General features: G+C 49.5%; 1 protein-coding gene across 1 annotated transcript in view; it reads left to right on the forward strand.

Moving 5' to 3' along the window:
• Window positions 1-269: 269 nt before the first annotated feature.
• The window catches only part of LOC119181565 (MIF4G domain-containing protein B), a 51510-nt gene continuing 27301 nt past the window's right edge, over window positions 270-24478 (forward strand). Inside the window, exons 1-2 of the mRNA XM_075884180.1 lie at window positions 270-599; window positions 11448-11611. Coding sequence (XP_075740295.1) covers window positions 11450-11611 — 162 coding nt within the window. The 5' untranslated portion in view covers window positions 270-599; window positions 11448-11449. The remainder of the gene's footprint in view (window positions 600-11447; window positions 11612-24478) is intronic.

Here is a 24478-nt window from a genome sequence, read left to right on the forward strand (position 1 = left end):
GGCTGTACGCCAGGTCACGGCACCGGATTATTCGTTTGAAGGGATGCATAATGCGTTGTTTCGACGAAATGCCGCTTTTCCCCTCTACTTCGCTTCAGTGTTCTAATAAGATGCGGTACTCATCGTAACAAGGATGGCCATACGCCTGCGGTTTTGTGAAACATGACTGGACAAATATGCAGTTTTATTGAGCTGCTAACCAACTCGAAGAACGTCGCAGAAGGTGGGCGTGATTTCGCGGGCGATAGTTTTGCAACCGACGAACTCGTGATATCCTCGAGATCGTGACCGTTATCGAAACGCTGATATCACTCGAATCCAGAAACGCAAGCCACCGGAGACAAAAGACCAGCATTTCCGTGGGGCTGGTAGTAACGTAACTGTCCAGATGGATCGCCGTGGCGCAGGCGCGTGATACGGGAGAACTTGCCGTTTTTGTTCGTTTGTTTTTTAAGAACACCATGAAGTAACGCTGAAAGGGCAACGTCTGCTCACCGTTCTTCCGCTTTTCTGCCCGACGCGAAGCCGCTTTATTTCGACCATCGGCATCAACGTGCATACAGGACTGAACCTACCATCCAACGTCGAGGAATCTGCAGGTGAGTGGGGCGCAGATTGCCTTTTTCTACTGTAAAGGATGATGAAAACATTGAATGGTTTGTGCATTGAACGTGACAGCAGGAGGGCTGTTTTCAGAACAGTGGACCCAAGGAGTACTGTGCTGAAGGGTTAACACGATTGACTGAGAAGAAAAAATTCAGGCAGCCCCGCTTGGCGAACACTGATGAAACTGGTAAGCTAGGGGCTTAGTCTTCGCCAATTATATTAGCTGGTTCAATGAAATTGGATTCTGATGAAGTGAGGATGAATGACGTGTGAGTAGTCCTGGGGTAGTTGCGGGAGTACTGGTGAATTGGCAGAGTAGCGAATAGTGGGCATGGTGGCAATCGTATGGTGTAGGATTTAACCACGTTTGTTGGCACATACCCTTCCATGAACTGTGACGGCCCCCGGACATGAAACGCTCGACTAAGAATACCTTCGCTGTTGAAAGGCAGAGCCTATCTTTCCCCTTCGAGTCGCGTTAGGTGAATGCGTAATGTCGCTTTCCGAAGTTTGTAGCGCCATCGCTCGGGCTCCTTGCGAAGCAGGACATTATCGGGCAATGGATAATACCGGAGTTCGCTCACCTAAAGTATTCTTGCACCGTGAGCCGGGCTATATACCAGACGCCACGTTGTTCGCGGCGTTTTCCGCGCGCTGGCAGGTGTTATCTCTACGCACTCGCTACTTCTCGAATAGCAACAGCTGCGAACACGCGAGCTTGACCTCGCCCCTAGCAAATGGAGCACGTGGTGTGAGAGAGGGTAGGAGAGGGTAAGTGCGAATCTTAGCCGCTCCTTCTCTCACTGTTCACTCTCTTCTTCCTGCGCTCCACTCAAACGTTTGCTCACGCCCCACTCTCAACCATTCGCTGGCTTGGCGCCTCTCAAGAACATCGGGAAATGTGTGTTCGACATGCCGCTGTGAAACGACAACACTAACGCCGAACCGAGAACGCTCGCTCTTCACTCTGGACTACTCGCTGGCTGAGCGCCTCTCAAGGCGATGGCTGAACTCTGTGAAGGCGAATGTATGACGGCAATGGTAGCCTCTGTCGGCCAAAAAAAAAATGCCTTCCCATTTCCTCACGAATCCCTTCGCGGAGATGGGGGCATTTTGCTTAACCTCCTTAGGCCCATCCTCCCCTGGTTATAGACGGCTGGACAACGCTTGTTGTGGTAAAGTCCCGCCCTAAGGATGCACTGAAATGAAATAACAAAAACTTTAAAATAAGGACTCATGCTCCTTTCGAAAAAACAGCCTAGTCGTTTGTCAAGGTCAACAGTAATTTTATACTGGATGCATACTCTGAGAAAAACGTTTATTTAGGAAACTTGCGCCACATTAATTGCCGGGACGAATGATGTGTGCCTTGGCACTCCCCACACTTTGGGTTCATCGACAATGGTTCTTACAGTGGCGTGGTTTCATTTCGACGTGTTGAAGCCCACTCAGGATTTATCCCGAGTAGATATAGTATTGCGCTGGCGAACGTGTGAATATTCTTGCCGGGAACTTGTTCGCTGCGCTATTTTTTATAACAGCGCCGCATCGAGTGTAATACTCCTGTAACACGTGGAAACTTGGGTGCACTTTGAGCGAGTGTATTTACGCTCACGAAGTGTCATTTTGGCGGTTCGCTGCTACACGAGAAAGTGAAGTGTACTTTTGGAAGGGATGACTGTGACAATTGTTGGGTTTGTAGCGCAATATTGTCACGTTCCATTTCCCAAATTTTTGTTATCGTCCCAAACACCACACGATTTTCCGCGCAAACCGCGCCTGCAGTGTTCGAGAAGGTTTCGGACTGTAGTAGATCGTTTCGATAAGATCACGCCCACTGTGCGAACGGTACAGATTGTTCTGGAACCTACGCCACCACCAGCGATAACGCTTGAACATTCGACGGCAAGAGTATAAATGCCGACACGCTTCGCCGCTTGTCAGTGGTTGATCGACGGCCGACGCTCCGTTTGCCGCTATCAGTCCAAGACTGTTACTGTAATCTGACTTTCCGTTTACCGGGCACAGGTTCGCTCAAATAAACAGTTAAATTCCAACACAAAGTCTCCTGTCTTCGGCCACGTCACGACCCCGTGACAACTGGTGGAGGTGCTGCTTCTTTTATGTTCCGGACGCCCCCTTCAAGCCTCGACCCCCGCCCAAGCGGCAAAGAAGACACGGACGGTAACCCTGAACAGCGAACAAGCCGTAGGCAGAGGGGAGTACAACCAGAGTACGGGCCCCTTCCTGAAGCAGCCAGGCAGACCCAGATCCCGACATCAACTACTGCAACCATGACCGCCCCCATGCAGCCTGCACCACTCCTGCTCCGACAACCCAAAGAGCCGCCAACTTTACGCGGTTCGCCACTGGAAGACGCGGAAAGCTGGATCGAAAGGTACGACCGCTTCGCCGCCTTCAATGACAGGACAGACGAAGACAAGCTACGGCATGTGTATTTCGCCTTGGAAGATGCTGCTCGGACCTGGTTCGAGAATCAAGAGCGAAGCCTCACAACGTGGGACGCCTTTCGCGCCAGGTTCCTCCCCACTTTCGCAAGTGTGGTGCACAAGGAGAAGGCCGCAGCTCTCCTCGAAACCCGCATGCAGATGCCAAATGAAAACATGGCGATATTCACGGACGATATGATTAAACTCTTCCGCCACGCTGACTCCGACATGTCCGAGGAGAAGAAGGTGCGTCTACTTATGCGAGGAGTAAAGCAGGAACTCTTTGCCGGGCTGATCAGAAACCCGCCTAAGACGGTCACCGATTTCAATACAGAAGCATCTACAATAGAGAAGACGCTCGAGATGCGCACGCGGCAATATAACCGTAGCTTCTCGTCTACAAGCTACGCCGACATTCAAGCGCTCGAAACTACTGCCTTGCGTGAGACGAGCCGAGCGATCGTGCAAGAGGAGCTGCGAAAATTACTTCCTTTAGCGCAGCCTCACGTGTAATCCATCGCGGACGTTGTACGCCAGGAGATCCAGCAGTCGCTGGGCGTTCCTCGGCCTCAAGAGCCGCAGTAAGAAGTCATGAGCTATGCTGCTGCAGCACGCCGCCGCGCCCCTCCTCCACGCGCACACCAAAACGCCGCCTCATCGCACTTCCGTAGCCAGACACCACCACCGCCACCGCCCCCACCGACGACCTACCCTTCGCCAGTGGGCCAGCGCAGTGCGCCGAGGAAAACCGACGTTTGGCGCACCTCTGACCACCGCCCACTGTGCTACCACTGCGGCGAGGCCGGGCACACTTACCGCCGTTGCCAGTCCCGACAGATGGGACTGCGTGGCTTCGTCGTCAATGCACCACGTCCGCAGCCAGGGGAACGGCCACGTGACATCGCCGACTACCTGACAGGAACTCAATGGACACCACGAAGTCCTTCCCGTTCACCGTCGCCCAGCCGCCGCATGTCACCGCACCCCCGGCAGTTCCCCGGCCCAACGCGGGGCCGGTCTCCTAGCCCGTATCCGGGAAACTAAAGGCAGCAACCGGTGGAGTGGCGGTTGCTGTGCGACGAACTACCGAAGATCCTCCGACGACGCCGCGACGGAGCTTTCCGAACACAACGCCAACCAGGCAAAGCCCTGACGGCGAAAGCTCACTTACCAAAGGTGGCCTGACGACGCAACATGGAAGCAGCGGAACAAGCCGACGCAGCCGTGACCCGACGGCACGCCCTAACTGTAATGCGAGACGGCGAACTAGCGACCTCGACGTTCTTATCGACGGCTACAGTGTGACCGCTCTCGTCGATACTGGAGCCGACTATTCTGTCATCAGTTGGTCTTTCGCCGCGAAGTTAACGAAAGTTAGGACAGCTTCAAAAGGCCCTGAAATCCGCACAGCCGGAGGTCATCTCGTAACGCCTGCAGAAATCTGCACAGCGAGAGTCACCATTAACGGCCGTATTTATCCTACAGACTTCCTAGCCCTACAGCGTTGCTCGAGAGATGTCATCCTTGGCATGGACTTCTTATGCCTGCATGGTGCTGTCATCAACCTAAAAACAAAGTCGATAACGTTATCCACAGAAGAAGCACTACCGCCGCGCACGCCGTCGGGACACCATGCCTTGAATGTGCTGGAAGAACAAGTCACCATTCCGCTTCGCTCAAGCGTCATTATTTCAGTCGGCGCTCGTAAATCACAAGACTTGAAAGGCGTCGTTGAAGGCAGTCAGCATCTGTTGGTCACACGAAATATTTGCGTCGCAAGAGGAATTGCAGAGCTGCGGGGAGGCAAATCAACGGTTATGCTCACGAATTTCAGCAATGAGAACAAACATGTGAACAAAGGAACAACGGTCGCATACATTGAAGAAATTGTCGAAGCCACCAGTGCTTTCACCCTCGCCGATTCTGCGGAACATGCTCTGAGGAACCATGCCCCTCCCATAGATTTCGACGTCAATCCCAGACTTCCGAACGATAAGCAAAAACAGCTCAAGGCCCTGCTCCTGCAATACGAAGATTGCTATTCGTCATCATCGAAAATTCGGCAGACCCCAATCTCGAAACATCGCATCATAACCGAAGACAATGTCAGACCACTCCGTCAGAGTGCGTACAGGGTTTTGACGCGAGAACGTGAGGCCATGAAGAGACAAGTTGATGAAATGCTGCGGGATGACATTATCCAGCCGTCCAAGAGTCCATGGGCATCCCCCGTGGTGTTAGTGAAGAAAAACGTTTTTGCGCCGATTATTGCCGCCTGAACAAAATCACAAGAAAGGACGTGTATCCTCTCCCACGAAAAGTCGACGCACTTGATCGGCTCCATAACGCCAAGTACTTTTCGTCAATGAACCTCAAGACTGGCTATTGGCAAATCGAAGTCGACGAAAGAGACCGAGAGAAGACGGCGTTTATAACACCGGACGGCCTCTTCGAGTTTAAGGTGATGCCCTTCGGCCTTTGCTCAGCGCCTGCAACTTTTCAACGCGTTACGGATACAGTACTGGCAGGATTGAAGTGGCAGACTTGCCTTGTGTACTTGGACGACAGTCGTCGTGTTTTCCACGAGTTTTGACGAGCACCTTCGGCGCCTTGAAGCTGTACTTCAAGCCATCTAGACGTCCGGACTCACGCTGAAGCCAGAAAAGTGCAGATTTGCGTATGAGGAGCTCTTGTTTCTGGGGCACGTTATCAGCAAGTCTGGAGTTCGTCCCGATCCACGGAAAACAGCCGCCATCGCCGATTTCCCGCCGCCCACTGACAAGAAGGCCGTGCGCCGATTTCTGGGCCTATGCGCCTATTATAGGCGGTTCGTGAAAAACTTCGCCCGCATCGCCGATCCTCTCACTAACCTTACCAAGGCCGACTCGAAGTTCAAGTGGGAAACGCCACAGGAACACGCTTTCCAGGAGCTTAAACATCGCCTCCAGACGCCTCCGTTACTTGCCCATTTCGACGAATTCGCCGAGACAGAAATACCTTCTGACGCAAGCACGCAGGTCTTGGCGCCGTTCTTGTGCAAAAAGCTGACGGACTTGACAGGATTATTAGTTACGCCAGCCGATCGCTATCCAAAGCAGAAGCAAGTTATTCCACAACAGAAAAGGAGTGCCTCGCCATCATCTGGGCTACGTCGAAATTTCGCCCCTACCTCTACGGCAGGCCCTTCAAAGTTGTGAGCAACCACCACGCCTTGTGTTGGCTAGCCACCTTGAAGGACCCTTCAGGTCGCCTCGCACGACGGAGCCTGAGACTTCAAGAATATGACATTACTGTCGTTTACAAGTCCTGCAAAAAACACTCCGATGCCGACTGTGTCTCTCGTGCGCCTGTCGACCAACCGCTACACGACGACCCAGATGACGACTACTTCTTGGGAACGATAACTACCGACGACTTCGCGGAACGACCGCGGGCCGACCCGGAACTTAAGGCCCTAATAGAATACCTCGAAGGCAGGCCCGCCGAAGTCCCGAAGGTATTCAAGCGCGCACTTGCGTCGTTCTTTCTACGAAACGGTCTTCAAAAAAAAAAAAAAAACTTTTCACCGCTTCGAGCTATGTACCTTCTTGTGGTGCCTTCAGCTCTGCGACCAGAACTCCTGCAGGCCCTGCACGACGATCCGACGGCAGGGCACCTCGATGTTTCTCGCACGCTCGTGAGGATACAAGAAAGGTACTACTGGCCACGTCTTACCACCGACGTCACTCGTTATGTGAGGACATGCCGGGACTGTCAGCGACGCAAGACACCGCCGACAAGGCCAGCGGGACTTCTGCAGCCAATCGATCCACCTTGCCGACCTTTCCAGCAGATTGGTATGGACCTACTGGGGCCGTTCCTGACGTCAGCTTTCGGAAACAAGTGGATCGTGGTAGCTACCGACAACTCACGCGCTACGCCGAGACAAAAGCCCTGCCAAAAGGCAGTGCATACGAGGTAGCTAAGTTCTTCGTCGAAAATATCGTCCTACGTCACGGCGCCCCGGAGGTCCTTATCACCGACATAGGAACGGCATTCACTGCCGACTTAACTCAAGCGATCTTAGCACGCAGCCAAACAAACCACCACCGGACGACAGCGTACCACCCACAGACCAACGGCCTCACCGAGCGGCTTAACAAGACGATCGCCGACATGCTGGCAATATACGTCGATGTCGAACACAAGACGTGGGACGCCATTCTTCCGTACGTGACATTCGCATACAACACTGTGGTGCAGGAGACGACACAGATATCTTCATACAAATTGGTCTACGGAAGGAGCCCGGCAACGACGCTCGATGCCATGTTACCCAACGTCCCCGACGAAGAAAACCTCGATGTGAGTGAGTACCTTCAACGCGCCGAAGAAGCCCGACAACTTGCGCGTCTCCGTATCAAGAATCAACAGACAACCGACAGCCACCGTTACAATCTTTGACGACGCTCCGTGGAATACCAGCCCGGTGAACGTTTTTGGGTGTGGACGCCGATACGCCGACGTGGACTAAGTGAAAAGCTTCTGCGACGGTACTTCGGACCGTACAGGGTGGTTCGACGTCTCGGCCCACTTGATTACGAGGTTGTCCCCGACGGCATCACGAACTCTCAACGACGCCGATCGCGACCTGAAGTCATCCATGTCGCGCGCCTCAAGCCGTTTCATGCGCGTTAACAAACTGAAACAGTGTTTTTGTATTATTGTTGTATCGTAATTTATTCATTGTACTTTCTTGCATTATTGTTGTACTTTCATCTTTAGTTAAAGCATCAGGACGATGCCTTTTTTCAGAGGGGGGCAATGCCACGTTTCATTTCTCAAGTTTTTGTTATCGTCCCAAAACACCACACGATTCTCAGCGCTAACCGCGCCTGCAGTTTTTGAGAAGGTTCCGGACTGTAGTTGATCATTTCGATAAGATCATGCCCACTGTGCGAACGGTACAGATTGTTCTGGAACCTACGTCACCGCCAGCGATAACGCTAGAACATTCGACGGCAAGAGTATAAATGCCGACGCGCTTCGCCGCTTGTCAGTTGTTGATCGAAGGCTGACGCTCCATTCGCCGCTATCAGTCCGAGACTATCTGTGCAAGACTGCTGCTGTACTAGGACCTTCTGTTTACCGGGCACAGGTTCGCCCAAATAAACAGTTAAATCCCAACACGAAGTCTCCTGTCTTCGGCCACGTTATGACCCCGTGAAAATATATATTTGTTACTTTTGCGCCCGTGTCTCATCGTCGGACCACGTTGTCTTCGTGGAAGTAGCACCAGTGGCACACGCCATCGTAAACGACTACAGAACGACTCGCCTACACATGTGAAAGTGTGCTTTGAAGTAAAAAAAAAACGCGACGGACGCGGCCATTTCACAGCATGTGCGTCGAAATTTCTGGAGCTCTGCACTACGGCGTCTCTAATTCTCATATGGTTGTTTTGGAACGTTAAACCCCACATATCAATAAATAAATCAGCGGGATCGAATGACGGCTGCATTTTTCGTGGAGGCAAAAATGCTGTAGGCCAGTGTGCTCAGATTTGGGTGCATGTTAACGAACCCCAGGTTGTCGAAATTTCCAGACCCCTCCACTACGACGTCCCTCATGATCATATGGTGGTATTAGAACGTTAAACCCCACATATGAATTTATCAATGAATTGCGGCTCACCGTGACAGCGTTCGTTACTCGTGTTATCAGTCGAAAAATGTTTGCTAGCGTAAGCGTGAGCACAGTTGTCCATAAGGAATGGGGGAAGGGGTCGAACTTGATCGCAGTAAGGCCCCTCTATTTTTACAAGGTAGCGACAAATAAAGTCCCTGGATATTCTTAGGAAAGTGCCGTCATTATTTTAACCAAGCCACCACGCACCGTTATCTCGGGCTGCCATGAGCATCACGCGTGTTATCAGCGTGGCATTGCATTCTTGATAGTCCAGTGACGTGAAACGGGTGATAAAGCCAGCGCCCTCACGGTAGTCGGTTGGGAGAGGATAGATTGATTGATTTGTGGGGTTTAACGTCCCAAAACCACCACATGATTATGAGAGACGTCGTAGTGGAGGGCTCCGGAAATTTTGACCACCTGGGGTTCTTTAACGTGCGCGCAAATCTGAGTACACGGGCCTACAACATTTCCGCCTCCATTGGAAATGCAGCCGCCGCAGCCGGGAATCGAACCTGTGACCTGCGGGTCAGCAGCCGAGTACCTTAGCCACTAGACCACCGCGGCGGGGCGGTTGGGAGAGGATATAAAGACGGTATGGACACTTGGTAGAGGAAGGTAGGGCACTTTAGAGAGGATATGGAGGAGAGTATTGGTACTTTCTCTATATTAGGAGATTTTAGCAACAACTACACGTGTGCGCCTAGACTCTCGAGAGGTGCAAGGAGCAGCGCTAGCATAGGATACACTCCGATCACACCCCTGCATCTAGCGAGCGCCTGAAACAGAGCTCACTGTTTCCTAGTACCAATTAATTAGTAAGCATTTGAGGCCTGAGATTCCCAGATAATATTACACTACAGGAACACTTCTGAGTGCACTTCTGAAGCAGTTTTCTTTAGCAGGTGTCTTGCCGGGCATTATTTTTTCTTTCTTTTCATCTTTTGGAATTCATAATAACATGAACTAGATGCGATATTTGGTTCAGCCAATCGATTGTATTCTAGTTCGAAAAAGATACTAATATTAAGTCGGGTCTAACCTCGTAGAACCACGATATAATTGTGAGAGATGTAGTGGAGGGCGCTGGAAATTTCAACCGTTTCGTGTTTAACGTGCACGTAATGCGCACAGTATACGGGCCTTTCACGTCCACTGAAATGGGACCTCCCTAGCCGGAATCAAACCCGCGACCAAAACTGAACTGTTACTCTTTTCGCATAAAAAAACCAACGAGAAATGCATGATGGAACTCCTACATTTGCGAGAATGGTGCCCTGGTTTCATGATTTCAGCGTGAATACTACTGTTGAAGTAATACTTAAAAAACAAGAAAAATAACCATCAATGTCGTCAGCATCAACCCCAGCTATGGAAGAATTCAGTAGTTGATAACGTTGCCTCATGACGTCATCGTGATATCACTGGTCGCCATAGATTTTGACGCCATCATGAGGCCAAACGAGGACGTCATCATGCGACATCGTTGCTTGATCAGATGGGGCAGATCTCGGAGGCAATGCAAAACTGCGCAGAGTGTTTAAAGCTTTCGGGCGGCGGTGTGTATATCAATGCACTAGACTACGAAGTTCGGCTTTCGCATTCGAGTTAATATGGGCAAATTCATGTTTAACTACCACTACAGTGAACTTCGCGCAACACTCACAGTCTAAAGCACGCTTTTTGCCAAAACGAAGGCATTCAGAGTTTTTTTTTTCTTCTTCGATTTGGGACAGTGTACCTGAGTTCGTTTACGAGGCAGACAGTTCTGATGAATTCCTTGAGTAGCATTTGTCGTAGTTATATTGAATATTTGACAGTGGTGTAATACTTGTTTTGCGAGTGTTGTTTTAAACTCTTAGAGCTGTTTTTCATTCCTTTTTTAAAGATCGTACTAGCGACACTGTCGTATTGCATGTCGTGCCAGCGTTATCAATTATTTCTGCACTGTTCTTCTTTTTGTATAACTCCCCTTCTTTAATCTTTTCGCTGTAACTCCACAACACTACAGGGTATTCAGGCCTACAGTGTTGCGAAATAAACAAGGAAATGCATCAGGATCATAATACTTCTTAGAGCTGATCTATTAGGCAGCCGTTCGTGTGCTTAGTAGCGTAAAGGTTTGCCGGCTTCGGCGTAACCGATTGAGCGAACACAGACGAAAGAGAGAGAACGTAGAGTCTGTCGACATCACGAGCCACTGGCCTCCAACGTTGCCTTTTTCCTCTGACACGCGTGCTGGCCCCTCCGATGGGCGCACGTATGCAGGGCTGGCGCGTGCCCTACGGCTGGCCTTGCTTGTCGTAACGCGCTGTCGGCGTTTCACACTATTCGCGACGCACGCAACGCACCAAATGCTGTGCAAATCATTTCAGCACTGGTAGTTTCTGTGACAAAATGTAATGAATTTTAAAATTTCTTAACTGTGCCTATAGCCAAAACTTCATATACGGCTGGCAATGCCTTAATTAGAGGCTGCACTCACAGTTAGCATTAAGGAGTATCATGATCGTCAGCGATTTTAGTTTTGTTCCATGATAAAAACATGAATCAGCGCTAAGACACAAGACCCAGGAAAGATAAGACATAGCACTGCGTGTATAACTTCCCGCCTTCGTGATTTGTCTATGCGCTGTTTTATATTTTCATCATGAAGCATCACCAATTCACCCAATCTCCTTGTCTGCTCCTGTTGAAGTAATGATCCTATGTTGTTTCTCGCAGACATGGGCTACAGGATCGCGTCTAGAGAGAAAAACACCGATGAAGAAATACCGTCATCGGCCACTGGGGGTGCGGAAGGCGTTTGTGGCGTAAAGGTGTCGGTCACAACCGGGACTGAGTCTCGCACGAAGAAGTCCACAGTTGTCACGGTGGTGTATTCGAACGTGAGTCATCCTGCACCCGTTGTCGAATGTCTGTGAGTGGCTTTGGTGTTTAAACGTTCTTTAGAGGGAGTCGCATAAACACTTCCAGGACATGGACTTGGTTGAGTGAATGGTGTTCGCTGTGATGACACCGCCGTACGGGGCAACCGCCTTTCACTCAACCAAGTGGTAGCTGCTGTATAGCACTTTTCTACCTTCATGGAAGTGAGAACCATCCATTTGTCCCTGACATCAGCGGTAAGAACTCTGCAAAACATAAAAAATTGCACCACCTCTCCGAAAAGAACCCAGATGAGATACGAAGCTGAGGCGGTGCGTACAGCGTTCTCCCGGTTAAAACGGGCGTCGACGCGGGTGCTTGAAGAACGGTTTGAAGTGAAACTTGGTGTAGCGTTTACTTGAGTTAACGTTTGTTTGAAACGAAAATACACGAGAGGAAGGTTGGGTTTTCTGCCAGCTTCACCGCACAGATCAACGAGTTGAAAGAGCGGACAGATTTAGTCACGCGTCCGCAGCAGCCGTACGCAGCCTGCTAGCCATTTGCACTGGCAGGGCGCATCCGTATGGCTGCTGTGGACGCGCAACTAAATCTGCCTAGAAGAAGAATGGCGATTTGGGCTAGTTGCTTCCATACCTCGACTTTCGTCTGTTTTTTCTAGCACATTCGTGCTCGCGCTGCAACCCTTATTATCATAAATCTGCCTAGTGTTTCCGCTGGACGTGCGGTCTAGCGTTGCGGGTGGTGGAGACGGCGAAGCGAGCGAGAAGGGTGTTGCGAGCGGGTGGAGGAGCCGGCAGCTGCTGCGGGTGTGAAAGAGTGACGTCAAGACGCAGCTGTGACTTGACCTACTTCGCCAAGATCCAACACCGGCGGTGAGGGAGTTGGTGCGGACAGATGGGACACAGTTATACGGGTTAGCCAGAGATGCTTCGCATCTCAAACACAAAGTTTCCCCTCAAGCGCGTGGCAATCAGTGCGAGAGCCACAAATTATAATCTACAAAGTAAGGCTAAGAGCTAATCTTTTTGGATGAGAACTCGCTTAACACAACAAAACGCTTGATGAAAGGATTACGGTTACTTTAGGGATGGAAGCGGTTATCATGCTGTGGTTTCTCTGAATGCAAAGTGAGCTCTAAGAGCGCAACAAGGTTTACGATCCGTCTCCTGATATCAACCTACAAAAATGGGCCCTTCGAACAACGAAGCGTCTCATTCATGCCATGATGTATAATTACGTCATTCATGTCACGGGACCTTTTTGGCCAAAATGGTCGCTTTTCGAAAGTCACTTATAAGAGTAGAAAAACCGCCAGGCTAGCGCGGAACACGCAGCATAGTACCAGCAAAAGCTGGAAGAGCGGCCTTTCACAGCATTTTCTAAATACTGTTTGGGTAACTGTTACAAGCACACTTGCAGGATACACACTACACCATAAATCACAAAATGTTTGTGCAGCCCCGCCGCGGTGGTCTAGTGGCTAAGGTACTCGGCTGCTGACCCGCAGGGCGCGGGTTCAAATCCCGGCTGCGGCGGCTGCATTTCCGATGGAGGCGAAAATGTTGTAGGCCCGTGTGCTCAGATTTGGGTGTACGTTAAGGAACCCCAGGTGGTCTAAATTTCCGGAGCCCTCCACTACGGCGTCTCTCATAATCATATAGTGATTTTGGGACGTTAAACCCCACATATCAATCAATCAATCAAAAAGTTTGTGCAGGTCTTCACTATGGCATTTATCAGTGAAGCGTCATTCATATAGTACACGCTTGCTAGTAATTTCGTGCAATTTTTTGATGGTGTGGCTGATGACGATGAAGAATCATGCCTAGCGCTATTGTATGTGCTGTATCATTCGACGACCTCTTCCGTTACGCAATTATTATCTTTGACGCCTGGTTGTACCTTTACTGCTGTAAATCCTTCATTGCACCCATTGATGCGATTTCTTTCCCGATATGAAGGCTGCCTAGGGTCAGTTTGCCACGAAGTTCTTAGGACCGACGTAGCTCAGTTGGAGAATGAGGTGCTGGCACGCAGAGGACCCGGGTTTGAGTCCCGTTGTGTCCTTTGTGTTTTTTATTTACCTAATTCTTTTTTTTAGCTTTGCGCGATAGTGGTTACGGACACCGGCGGTGGCGGCGGACAACTACGACACACGTGACACGCGTTCTGATGTCATAACAGCTCTCGCTGTAAAAGTCGCTGAGAAGAGATATTTTACGCTTGATGAGTCGTGTAAAGTTTCTACCGTATAATAAAAATTGGGAGGACTGACTCAGACATGGCTGTTTAGATTGTCTTCGCTGCTATCTAGAAATGCCTTAGCTTTATTATTGCAGTGTTTTATCTTTTGTCTACAGTGCCTATCTATTACAAATGCGCTGAAGTTCTCCCATCGTTTTCTTGTGGCTGAAAATACCGTTGAACAAACTTGGCGCACGAGTGGGCGCTTTTGCATGCACACCACACTTCGGCTAAACTTGCCTCTTCCTGCATACGCAGTAGCACTTCCTCAAAGTTCTGCTTACAGCCACATAATAACGCATTAACATTAAGCAGCTGCTTACAACCAAATTTTTGTGTCGATCTAAGCTTGGTTGGTTGTGAACGAATAGTCAGCGATATTCGTGGCCTAAAAAGTCTGTTGTTTCCTTGTTTAAAAAAACGAAAACGCCAGGCCTGCGCAGTAGGCGCTGCACAGTCACAGCGGAAGCTAGAAGAGCGGCCTCTCAGAGCCTTTTCTAAACACTCATTTGGTGACTACTGCAAGCCCACTTGCTTAATGCCCACTACGGCACTAATAATAAAAAAAAATTGGTAGTAGGTAAGCGTTAGCTATGCTATTTTTTGTCATTCTTCTGAGAAGCGTGGTATCTGCTAAATACCTCCAAGGAATTTAGGGCCAATTGTTTATAACGTGGCTGACGACGATGAGGAATTATGGGTGAAGGGGGCATGCGCCCCAGTTAATAGAGTAACAAGAACAAGCTGTTGTAATGGGTTGGAGCATTGGATGGCCGACTTGTTAAGCTATTCGCATTGTGCGACAACTAGTTGTTCTTTCACTGTTTTAAAATGCTTTATAAGTCGCTTTATAAAACAGTGCGCCTGCCTAAGGCAAGTTTGCCAACAAGTCACAAGCAACAGCGTAGCGTAGCTCAGTGAAAGAATACTGAGCTGGCTCTCAGCGGACCCGGGTTTTGATCCCCATTGTGTCTTTGGTGCTAGGTTTCTTTTGTATTTCGGGCAATGTGGTTACAGACACCGGTGGTGGCAGACAACTGCGCGTGACTCGAGTTGTGATCTCATAACAGCTTTCACTGTAAAAAAAAAAAAAACAGCTAACCACATGAGAATGAAACTCGGACCATCCGCATGGCAAGCAGGTGTTCTGCCACACAGCCGCAATGCTGCTTGAAACTTTTTCAGAGTAACGAAAACACTAGATGAATGTCATGTAGCAGAAGAAGTGTCGTTAACGCGTTCCGTGCGTGGGAGGCACGTATAATCCCGCCACACGTCGAATCATGTCAACTGAGCGACGAGTGCTTCTTTTAATGTCCCTCTCTTTAGAAATTACTTTTGCAACAGTGGTATAGCTTCGCGTATTGCCTTAATAATGCATCGTGAGCCATTAGCTGATTTTCAAATATATATATATATATATATATATATATATATATATATATATATAGAAGCCAGGAAGGAAGAAATCAGAATAGAATAAACATGGGTATATTTGGGCATCTTATGATACATCAAACTGGATGGTGTGTACTTCAAGGCAACACGCGCCATGGGGTGGCTACGGTTTAAGAAAAGATGCGCTAATAATGATATATAATCTTTATGTGCACACTATCATGAAATTGCGGATTTCTAATGCTTTCTGGCAGTGCAACTTATAAAATGAGACCTATAATATTGCTCAAAAGAGAAGCGTTGCGTTTGTGTCTGGGTCTCCCAAAGTTTGTTGCAAACAACATGTTGTATACGGAAGCTCGCGTACCTTCTCTGCTAAATAGGTTTGAAATTCTTACTGTGCAAGCATTCTTAAAAATATACAGATCTTACCAAAGACGCCTATTTTACGTTTTGATTCAAGAACCAACTTTATTCTTCGAAACAAGTTGGTCGCGACTACACACCCCGCAAGTCATATTTGCACAAGCGATGCTACAGAAACTGAATGTAAGCCCCGCTGTGGTGGTCTAGTGGCTAAGGTACTCAGCTGCTGACCCGCAGGTCACGGGATCGGATCCCGGCTGCGGCGGCTGCATTTCTGATGGAGGTGGAAATGTTGTAGGCCCATGTGCTCAGATTTGGGTGCACGTTAAAGAACTCCAGGTGGTGGAAACTTCCGGAACCCTCCACTACGGCGTCTCTCATATTCATATAGTGGTTTTAGGACGTTAAACCCCACATATCAATCAAATCAGAAACTGAATGTAATATAAACGTTGGCCTAATAGACAACAAATAGTCAATGCTTAGCATACAATTTGATGATTTATTTTCTCATAACGCAAAACAATTGGCACATCGGTTAGAAGATTATATAGTTCACCTGGAGATAAGCAATATCATTGCGACACATACATCTGTGTCCAAAAAAAAAGGCTAGGGTGGGCTGGTTTTTTTCAATACGACTCCCATATTATACCCCTGTATTCATTGCAGAATTATTGGCTATTGTTCTTGCCCTATGCAAAATTCCCTCAAGCAAATTATCAGCAGTTTCATTATCAGTATGTAATGCACTTTCTGTGGCAGCAAGTGCAGAGCTGATGAATACGTTTCGTCATTTAATACCAAAAGACGTAAAAAAAGCTGCATTTGCTATGGGTACCAGGTCACCACGGATTATTTTTGAACGAAATGGCGGACTCTTTAGCAACAGTATTCCTGAGTGGGCCACCAACCCAGTTTTGCCAGATACGGCTTACGTGGCAGCGCTAAGGTTCCGAAATGCTTTTGGATTGGGGAATAGGTAACTTTGATAAATGAAAAAGATTTCGAGCATTTAAGGTATTGCTGGAATAAACAGCGGTGTGTATCTTGCCAGTTAGAATTCACTTATACCAGATTGCGCTGCAGTTCCATAACTAAATTATTACCATAACAAAGCTCGACTCAGGGCATCACCGCTGTGCAGCTTTTGCAACAAAATTGCAACAACTGAACATTTATTTTTATTCTGTCGTCGTTTCTCTTATCAGAGGAAAAGATTTTTAGAAGCCCCACTACAGAAGTAAGGAATTCAAGTAAATGTACAAGTACTTTGATCACTTGGCGGCACTTCGTTTGGTTACTGCCACATGAATATATGCTCCACTGTGTTTGACTACATCAATGCAACTAAAAACTTACCGTGCTAGTCAACCCTAACCTTTTCAGATCCTTAGTTTATAATTCGTAGCTATGTCTGTCAGGAACAAGAGATGGTTTGACCGCTAGCTCAGCAAGCATTTTTGTGTATTGGCAGTTTAATCTCTAAATATAATTTTTCATGTTGACTTTTAATTTCACTTAAGTATCCTACCGCCCGGTACTTGGCCCATCCCTCTCTGTGGGTGAGCGCCATCCATCTGAGGTCATCAGCATCAGTATGAGCCATGCCACGTCTCGCAGTCATCATAACGTCACACACACGCGCGCGCACACACACACACACACACACACACACACACACACACACACACACACACACACACACACACACACACACACACACACACACACACACACACACACACACACACGTACGTACGTATATATGCACACCCCGTGCGCAGCAATGCATAGTCTCACCTTATTTTTCTGTTTTCAAACATGCCGCAAGAATACGAGTGGCTGTGCTAGTACAATTGTGAAATTGCTACACGCTACATATATATATATATATATATATATATATATATATATATATACATATATATATATATATATATATATATATATATATATATATATATATATATATATATATATATATATATATATATATATAAGGGAAAGAAGTGTATACCTAAAGGCTCGTTTTTCCGTGTTTTAACACAATAATAATTAGATCTAACAGACAGTAATGCCAAGGAATGTACAGGGGAAGGTATTAGATCCAATGGAATGTAAATAAGAAGAAAGAAAAGTGGATGAAAAAATAACCAGCCGTGAGCAGGAATCGAACCTACGACCTTCGAATAACGCGTTCGATGCTCTAACCACTGAGCTACCACAGCGGCCTTCCCTCCATCTACTTTTTTAGGTTTATATGTGAATTTAGAAGTAGGAGTGACAGTCAGCGCCATCTATAAGCCAAGCGACGAGTGTGAAAACACTCTTTTATGCGCATGTTTGGCGTCACGTAGCACGTGAACTTATTAAAAGCGGACAGCTGATTAATAGTCCCTCCTATACAACCTAATGACACCAAGTTTGCCAGTACGAGACCCTCGTTTAATGAAATAAGGGAAAGAAGTGTATACCTAAGGGCTCGTTTTTCCGTGTTTTAACACAATATTAATGTGATCTAAGAGACAGTAATGCCAAGGAATGTACAGGGGAAGTTATTGAAACCAATGAAATGTAAATAAGAAGAAAGAAAAGTGGATGAAAAAATAACCAGCCGTGAGCAAGAATCGAACCTACGAGCTTCGAATAACGCATTCGATGCTCTAACCACTGAGCTACCACAGCGGCCTTCCATAAATTCACTTTTTTGGGTTTATATGTGAATTTAGAAGTACCAGTGACAGTCAGCGCCATCTACAAGCCAAGCGACGAGTGTGAAAACTATATATATATATATATATATATATATATATATATATATATATATATATATATGTTAAGGCGTTTCTTAGCCGGCAACGAGCGAGAATATGCAATGGTGACAGTCACAGCCAAGCACGGGCTCTCAGCGCGAGCGGCGTCCTTGTTGGGGGAGACGCGGGCGCTTCGCGAAGTGATCGGACGCGACGCTCATCGGCTCCGTCGATTTTCGGCTGGAACCGTGCTCTCTTCAATGTGGCTGCTCTAAAACTTGTGTGACTGCATCTGCCAAGTCAGCAAGATTCTGGGGACACCGATCTCACCCAGGTACGCCCAATTTTCGGTCACTTCGAGCAACTTTGCATCACAACGTAGCGAACGAGCTAAGCCTCACGGCGGCGGCTCCGCCGCTGCTGGATGCGGAGACGCCGCTCAGTCAACTCCTCAACATGGCGCTGCCTGAACAACGTGGCTACGACCCTACGACTCTGTCGTGGTCGTATATCCCGACAAATCCATCAGACGACGGCCCATCCACCATTTCGGCGGAGCAAGCCGACATTTTTCAACTCGTCGAGGGTCGGCGTCGCCGCCGAAGAAACGCGGAAGGAGCGTCTGCACTGAAAACTCCTCTCAACAATTCAGCCACTGGAGACGCTCGCGCTCCATCTCCTAAAGCTCCACAAAAGACTTCACCAGTCTCCAAGTGGACGCCGAAACCAACGGTCAGGATGAATCCTGGCGACTACGTGATCGTGCTCAAGCCACGCATCACAGTAGCCCTCAAGGCAGCGTTTCAACAAGGTGAACTCGGCGCTGCCATTTCCCAACTCATCGGAAGGCAGCACATGAATGACATCAGCATTTCTCCCAATTGGGAGCAAAACATCATCATCTGTGGCACGCAGAATAACGAGGTGGTTCAGAAACTGCTGTCGGACTTTCAAATCAACACCAGCAAAGGACCGCTGCCGCTTCGCGGTCACCTCAAGCTCACCGGTGATGTGTGTCGCGGCGTGATTTCTGTGCACAACCTCGAAACCAGTGCGTCTCTGAAACATAGTGTGCAGTGGCGTGGCGGTGAACTAGTCTATGCGCGCAAGCTGGGGAACTCCAACGTAGATGTGTTGACTTTCGCGGGAAGGAAGGTTCCGCGTTTCGTCCACTATAACGCAGAACTGACTCCCGTCAGGGAGTACAAGAAGACAGTGCCAGCGTGCTACCGCTGTGGTGCACTGGGGCACCGGGCGGATATCTGTCCCAACCCGGTCACCGAAAGATGCAGCCTTTGTGGCCAAAACGTGGGCGCTGGTCCTGAGGGGATGGCCCCCCACGAATGCAACCCAACGTGCATAGTTTGCGGGGGTCCGCACCTCACCAGCTCCCGCGAATGCACTGAAAAATTCATCAGGCTTCAGCAACCAGGGTCCAGGACATCGGGGACCCCAACAAAACCAAAGCACCGGTCAACTGGCAAAGTGCCAATTCCTGGCAAAGCAGCAACGGCAACGCTACCACCTGGCGCGGCGGAATCTCCAGCTCTCGGCGCTCCATCTGGCAACGCTGCACGCAACCAACCCAAGGTGGGCAGTTGGGTGGAGGTCGCCTCCTCCCCCTCCTCTCTCTCCTCTCCACCTTCTTCTGCCACAAGCACTACCGAAACACAAAAACTCAGGCATGAGCTCGCCCTTTTGCGATCTCAGAATGAAAAACTAGCCAGCGAACTTGACTCGCTCAAAACCAATCTCACTACTAAGCCCTCGTTGAGCGACGAAGAGGAAAATATAACAGACAGGGAGATTCCTACTACTGTAGAGAGTCGCGTCGCGGCCCTGGAGACCCAGGTGAATGCAATAGAAACACAATTGGCCAACCTCCCCAAAATTATCCACGACACCATCGCGCGTCATATGGAGACTGTCATCGCACAGGTGACACAAACAGTAACTCACATTATCCAAAAGTGGATACAAGACAATCCACGCGTCCTCAAGCGCGTAGGGCCAATTAGGGACGTTAATCGCCCCTCAAAACTTAACAGAGTGACTCCAGATGAGTCGGACTTTTCTGAAGACTCTAGTACGTCAGCACAGGGTGCTGGTGAACTGAGTAATCTTAACAACACAACCCCACCCTCTATCTCCGAACATGGCCTCCAACCCTAGGTCGCGAGCCAGAGCAACTCAGCCGTTGTTACTAACACAGTGGAACTGCAGAGGTCTCAAGAACCACAAGAAGCGGGCTCATTTCCGCCTCTATCTTGAGACCTTTGAGTTCCTTGTTGCCGTGGTTGCCCTTCAGGAACCCGGCTCGGACGTCAAACTCACAAATTACACTACATTTCAACACAACCCGGAGACATGTATACTTGTTCACAAGCAATATACCGCCCAGGAAGTCACACTCCCCACAACACCGCCTTTCCCATACACAATGGTGTCGGTGCTGCCTATAAGGCGATCTGACCCACCTGTTCATATTTTAAATATTTTAAACATTTACTGTCCCCCAAAGCTTAAGAACGTCACGTTCAGCGAAACTTTCACACAAGCTATGCAGGTGGCAGGACGGGACCCCCTCCTGATCGTCGGCGACTTCAATACCCCAAGCAGGTTATGGGGTTACCCACGAGAGGACACGCGTGGAAGGAAGCTTGCGGAACTTCTTTCTACACTTGGACTCACCCTCCACACTGATCCCGCCAGCCCAACACGTGTAGGCAACTCTGTTCAACGAGATACTTGCCCGGACCTCACAATTACACGCAACATACGCCATGCCGACTGGCTGAACACACAGGACACTCTCGGTAGTGATCATTGTGTATTAAACACAACTGTGTACATGCGTCCCTTAAAACGACCACTTACACAAGCTCGTATCCCAGACTGGACAACTTTCCGCACCACTCTACCTATTGTAGACCCTCTCCAGTCGGGATACGACACCTGGTCTAAATCACTGACGTCTACACTGAAACAACACGAACAGCTGATACAGCTCACGGAAACTCAAACGGACGTGGACAACCACCTCCTCCATCTTTGGCAGGCCCGCCGCAGCCTCACCAAACGATGGAAAAAACAGAAACATAACAGACGCCTCAAGAAACGCATCCTAGAACTCACGGAGCAAGCTGCGGAATATGCTGCTCAGCTAGCCGACACTAACTGGGTGGACAGGTGCAACACGGCTGCACGCCAGATGTCTGGTCGCAACACGTGGCGCCTGTTTCGCGCTCTCATCGATCCAACACAAACACGCACGGAAACTCAACGTCACTTACATAAGGTCATGCACAACTTTACAGGAACGACAACACAGCTGGAAAACACGCTCAGGGACCGATACCTGTGCACCACCAAGGACCCCTGGACGGCCGCATACTCCTACGCAGGCAAAAAGAACACGCAGTTGGACACCCCGTTCCAGCTCCACGACCTCCAGGCGGCCTTACGCAAGATGAAGCGTGGCACTGCACCAGGGCGTGACCAGGTTACGGTCAAACTGTTGGCCAATCTTCCCGACGCAGCCTACGCCACGCTCCTCAAATACATCAATAGCATTTGGGACGGAGAAACTCCTCTCCCTCTTGAATGGAAATCAGCTCTCGTGACCTTCATCCCGAAGGCAGGTAAACCTATTGACGTGGAGAACCTTCGCCCCATCTCCCTCACGTCTTGTGTCGGCAAGCTGATGGAAACGATGGTGCGCGACAGACTCTCCGAGTTTCTAGAAACACAGCACACTTTTGCGGACACCATGTTTGGATTCCGCCCTCAGAAGTCAGCCCAGGATATACTTCTACAGCTCCACCATGACATATTAGATCCTGTTGAATGCCCCCACAATGACAAGGTAGTCCTGGCCTTGGATCTTAAAGGAGCATTGGACAACGTGAAGCATGAGGTAATCCTTGACCACCTCAGTCAGACCAACTGTGGTTATAAAACATTCAATTATGTTAGACAGTTTCTCACAGACCGTCAAGCCTACATACGCATACAAGATGAGGAACATGGGCCTTACGTCATCGGCTCGAGGGGAACTCCTCAAGGCGCGGTCCTCTCTCCCCTCCTATTTAATATAGCCATGCTTCATCTTCCCCCCAAATTGGCTTCTTTACCAGGGATACATCACGCTCTTTACGCGGATGATATCACGATCTGGGCCACGCAAGGTAACCTGGGTCACATGGAGTCATGCCTGCAAGCAGCAGCGACTGTAGTCGACGACTACGCAACCTACTGCGGACTCCAGTGTGCCCCGGCTAAGTCAGAATTTGTGCACGTACGTCCCTCCCCTCAGGACACAACTCAGCTCCATATCAGTCTTCCCTCGGGAGCGATCCGTGAGGCCAAGGAGATCCGCGTCCTTGGCCTCTTCATACACCACCAACGCAAGGCCGACACCACAATAGCCAAACTTCGCATGGTGGGAGACCAGGTGGGCCGTGTGGTCCGCCGGGTCTCCAACAAGCGGGGCGGATTACGAAGCAGGGATGCAATGCGGCTTGCCCATGCTTTCGTAACGAGTAGAATACTCTACTCGACTCCCTACTTGCACCTACGCAAACACGAGGATGATCAACTCGAGGTCATCCACCGTAAAGTTATCAAGCGGGCTCTCGACCTCCCTATCACCACGTCCAACCAGAGACTTCTGGCCCTAGGCGTGGTGAATACCTACCGGGAACTTCGAGAAGCCCACCTCGTTAACCAATACACGCGCCTTGCACAGACCCATTCCGGTCGCCGCCTCTTGGACCGAATACACATCAAACACGATTACTATATTGAGGAAAGGGTGAGAGTGCCACAACCTTGGAGACGCGCCCTCCGGGTCCGACCCCTTCCCCGCAACATGTCCAAAGAAAACCACAGTGGTCGCCGCCAGGCGCGCGCGGAAGCGTTGCAGTGACACTTTGGTCAAGAGGAACACGTGTGCTACGTGGACGTTGCCGGCCCGCACCATGGGGGGTGGTATACTGCCGCAGTCATACACAACGCAAACACCGTAAACGGGCTCACTTTCAAAGCCTACAGCGCAACACACGCGGAGGAGGTTGCCATCGCTCTGGCTCTCACCTATCCCTCTTCTAAACATATCATCACCGACTCACGAGGGGCCTGTCGGAACTATCAGCTAGGGTGGGCTTCACCGCTTGCTCAGCGCATACTGGAACCTAGCTGCCGATACGTTAATCCAACTCAGCGAAATCTGGTTTGGGCACCCGGTCACCAAGGACTCAGGGGTAACGAACAGGCCGATCAGGCCGCCCGCGCACTCTCTTCCCGGGCTATCTCCCTGTCTTTGGAAGCCTACTCGCAATCAGACAATTCGGCCCTTTCATTCAAAGATATTACCAATTACTACAAGGAGGAGCACCGGCGCTATCCAGACCCTTGTAAGGGACTGCATCGCGCTGACGAGCGCCTCCTTTTAAAACTGTTTACCAATACCGTACTGTGCCCGGCGGTGCTAAAACATTTCAATTCATCCTTTGATGGCACGTGCCAGTTCTGTGGTGAGGTGGCTGACACCTTTCACATCGTCTGGGCGTGCCAGTCTAATCCATCTATCCCCCCCAACCCCAATCCCACGAGAGAGGACTGGGAGGCGGCCCTGCTCGGCTGTCAAGACCTGAAGGCCCAAGAGGCTCTGGTTCAACGTGCGCGGGCGGCGTTGCTTGCCAATGGAGCCCCGGAATAGGGGTTCCACCTAGTGCTGTGAGGGTAGGAGGCCAATAAGGCCCCAACCCAATCACCTCTCTGTAACCATTTAATGGTTATTAAATGTTTTCACCACCACCACCTTGTTGGGTAGCCCCACTAAAAGGTACTCAAGAGTTCGACCCATTTCATAGTTCGGAGGCTTCGCTACAATTACCTCGGGGTCGAAGAGGGAGCCGCCTGGCGACCTAACAGCTTGTTATTACGAGCGGGTCATAATAAGGCTTCAGGCGCTCCACGTTGACGATGTCTCGCCCACGGCGGCGCATGTCCGAAGATTGTTCAACGGGTTCGATCAGATAGTTGACGGGTGAGGTGCGCTCGATGACACGGTAGGGGCCTTCGTATTTTGGACGTATTTTG

This window comes from Rhipicephalus microplus, unplaced genomic scaffold (genome assembly GCF_043290135.1).
Source record: "Rhipicephalus microplus isolate Deutch F79 unplaced genomic scaffold, USDA_Rmic scaffold_24, whole genome shotgun sequence".
Lineage (NCBI taxonomy): Eukaryota > Metazoa > Arthropoda > Arachnida > Ixodida > Ixodidae > Rhipicephalus > Rhipicephalus microplus.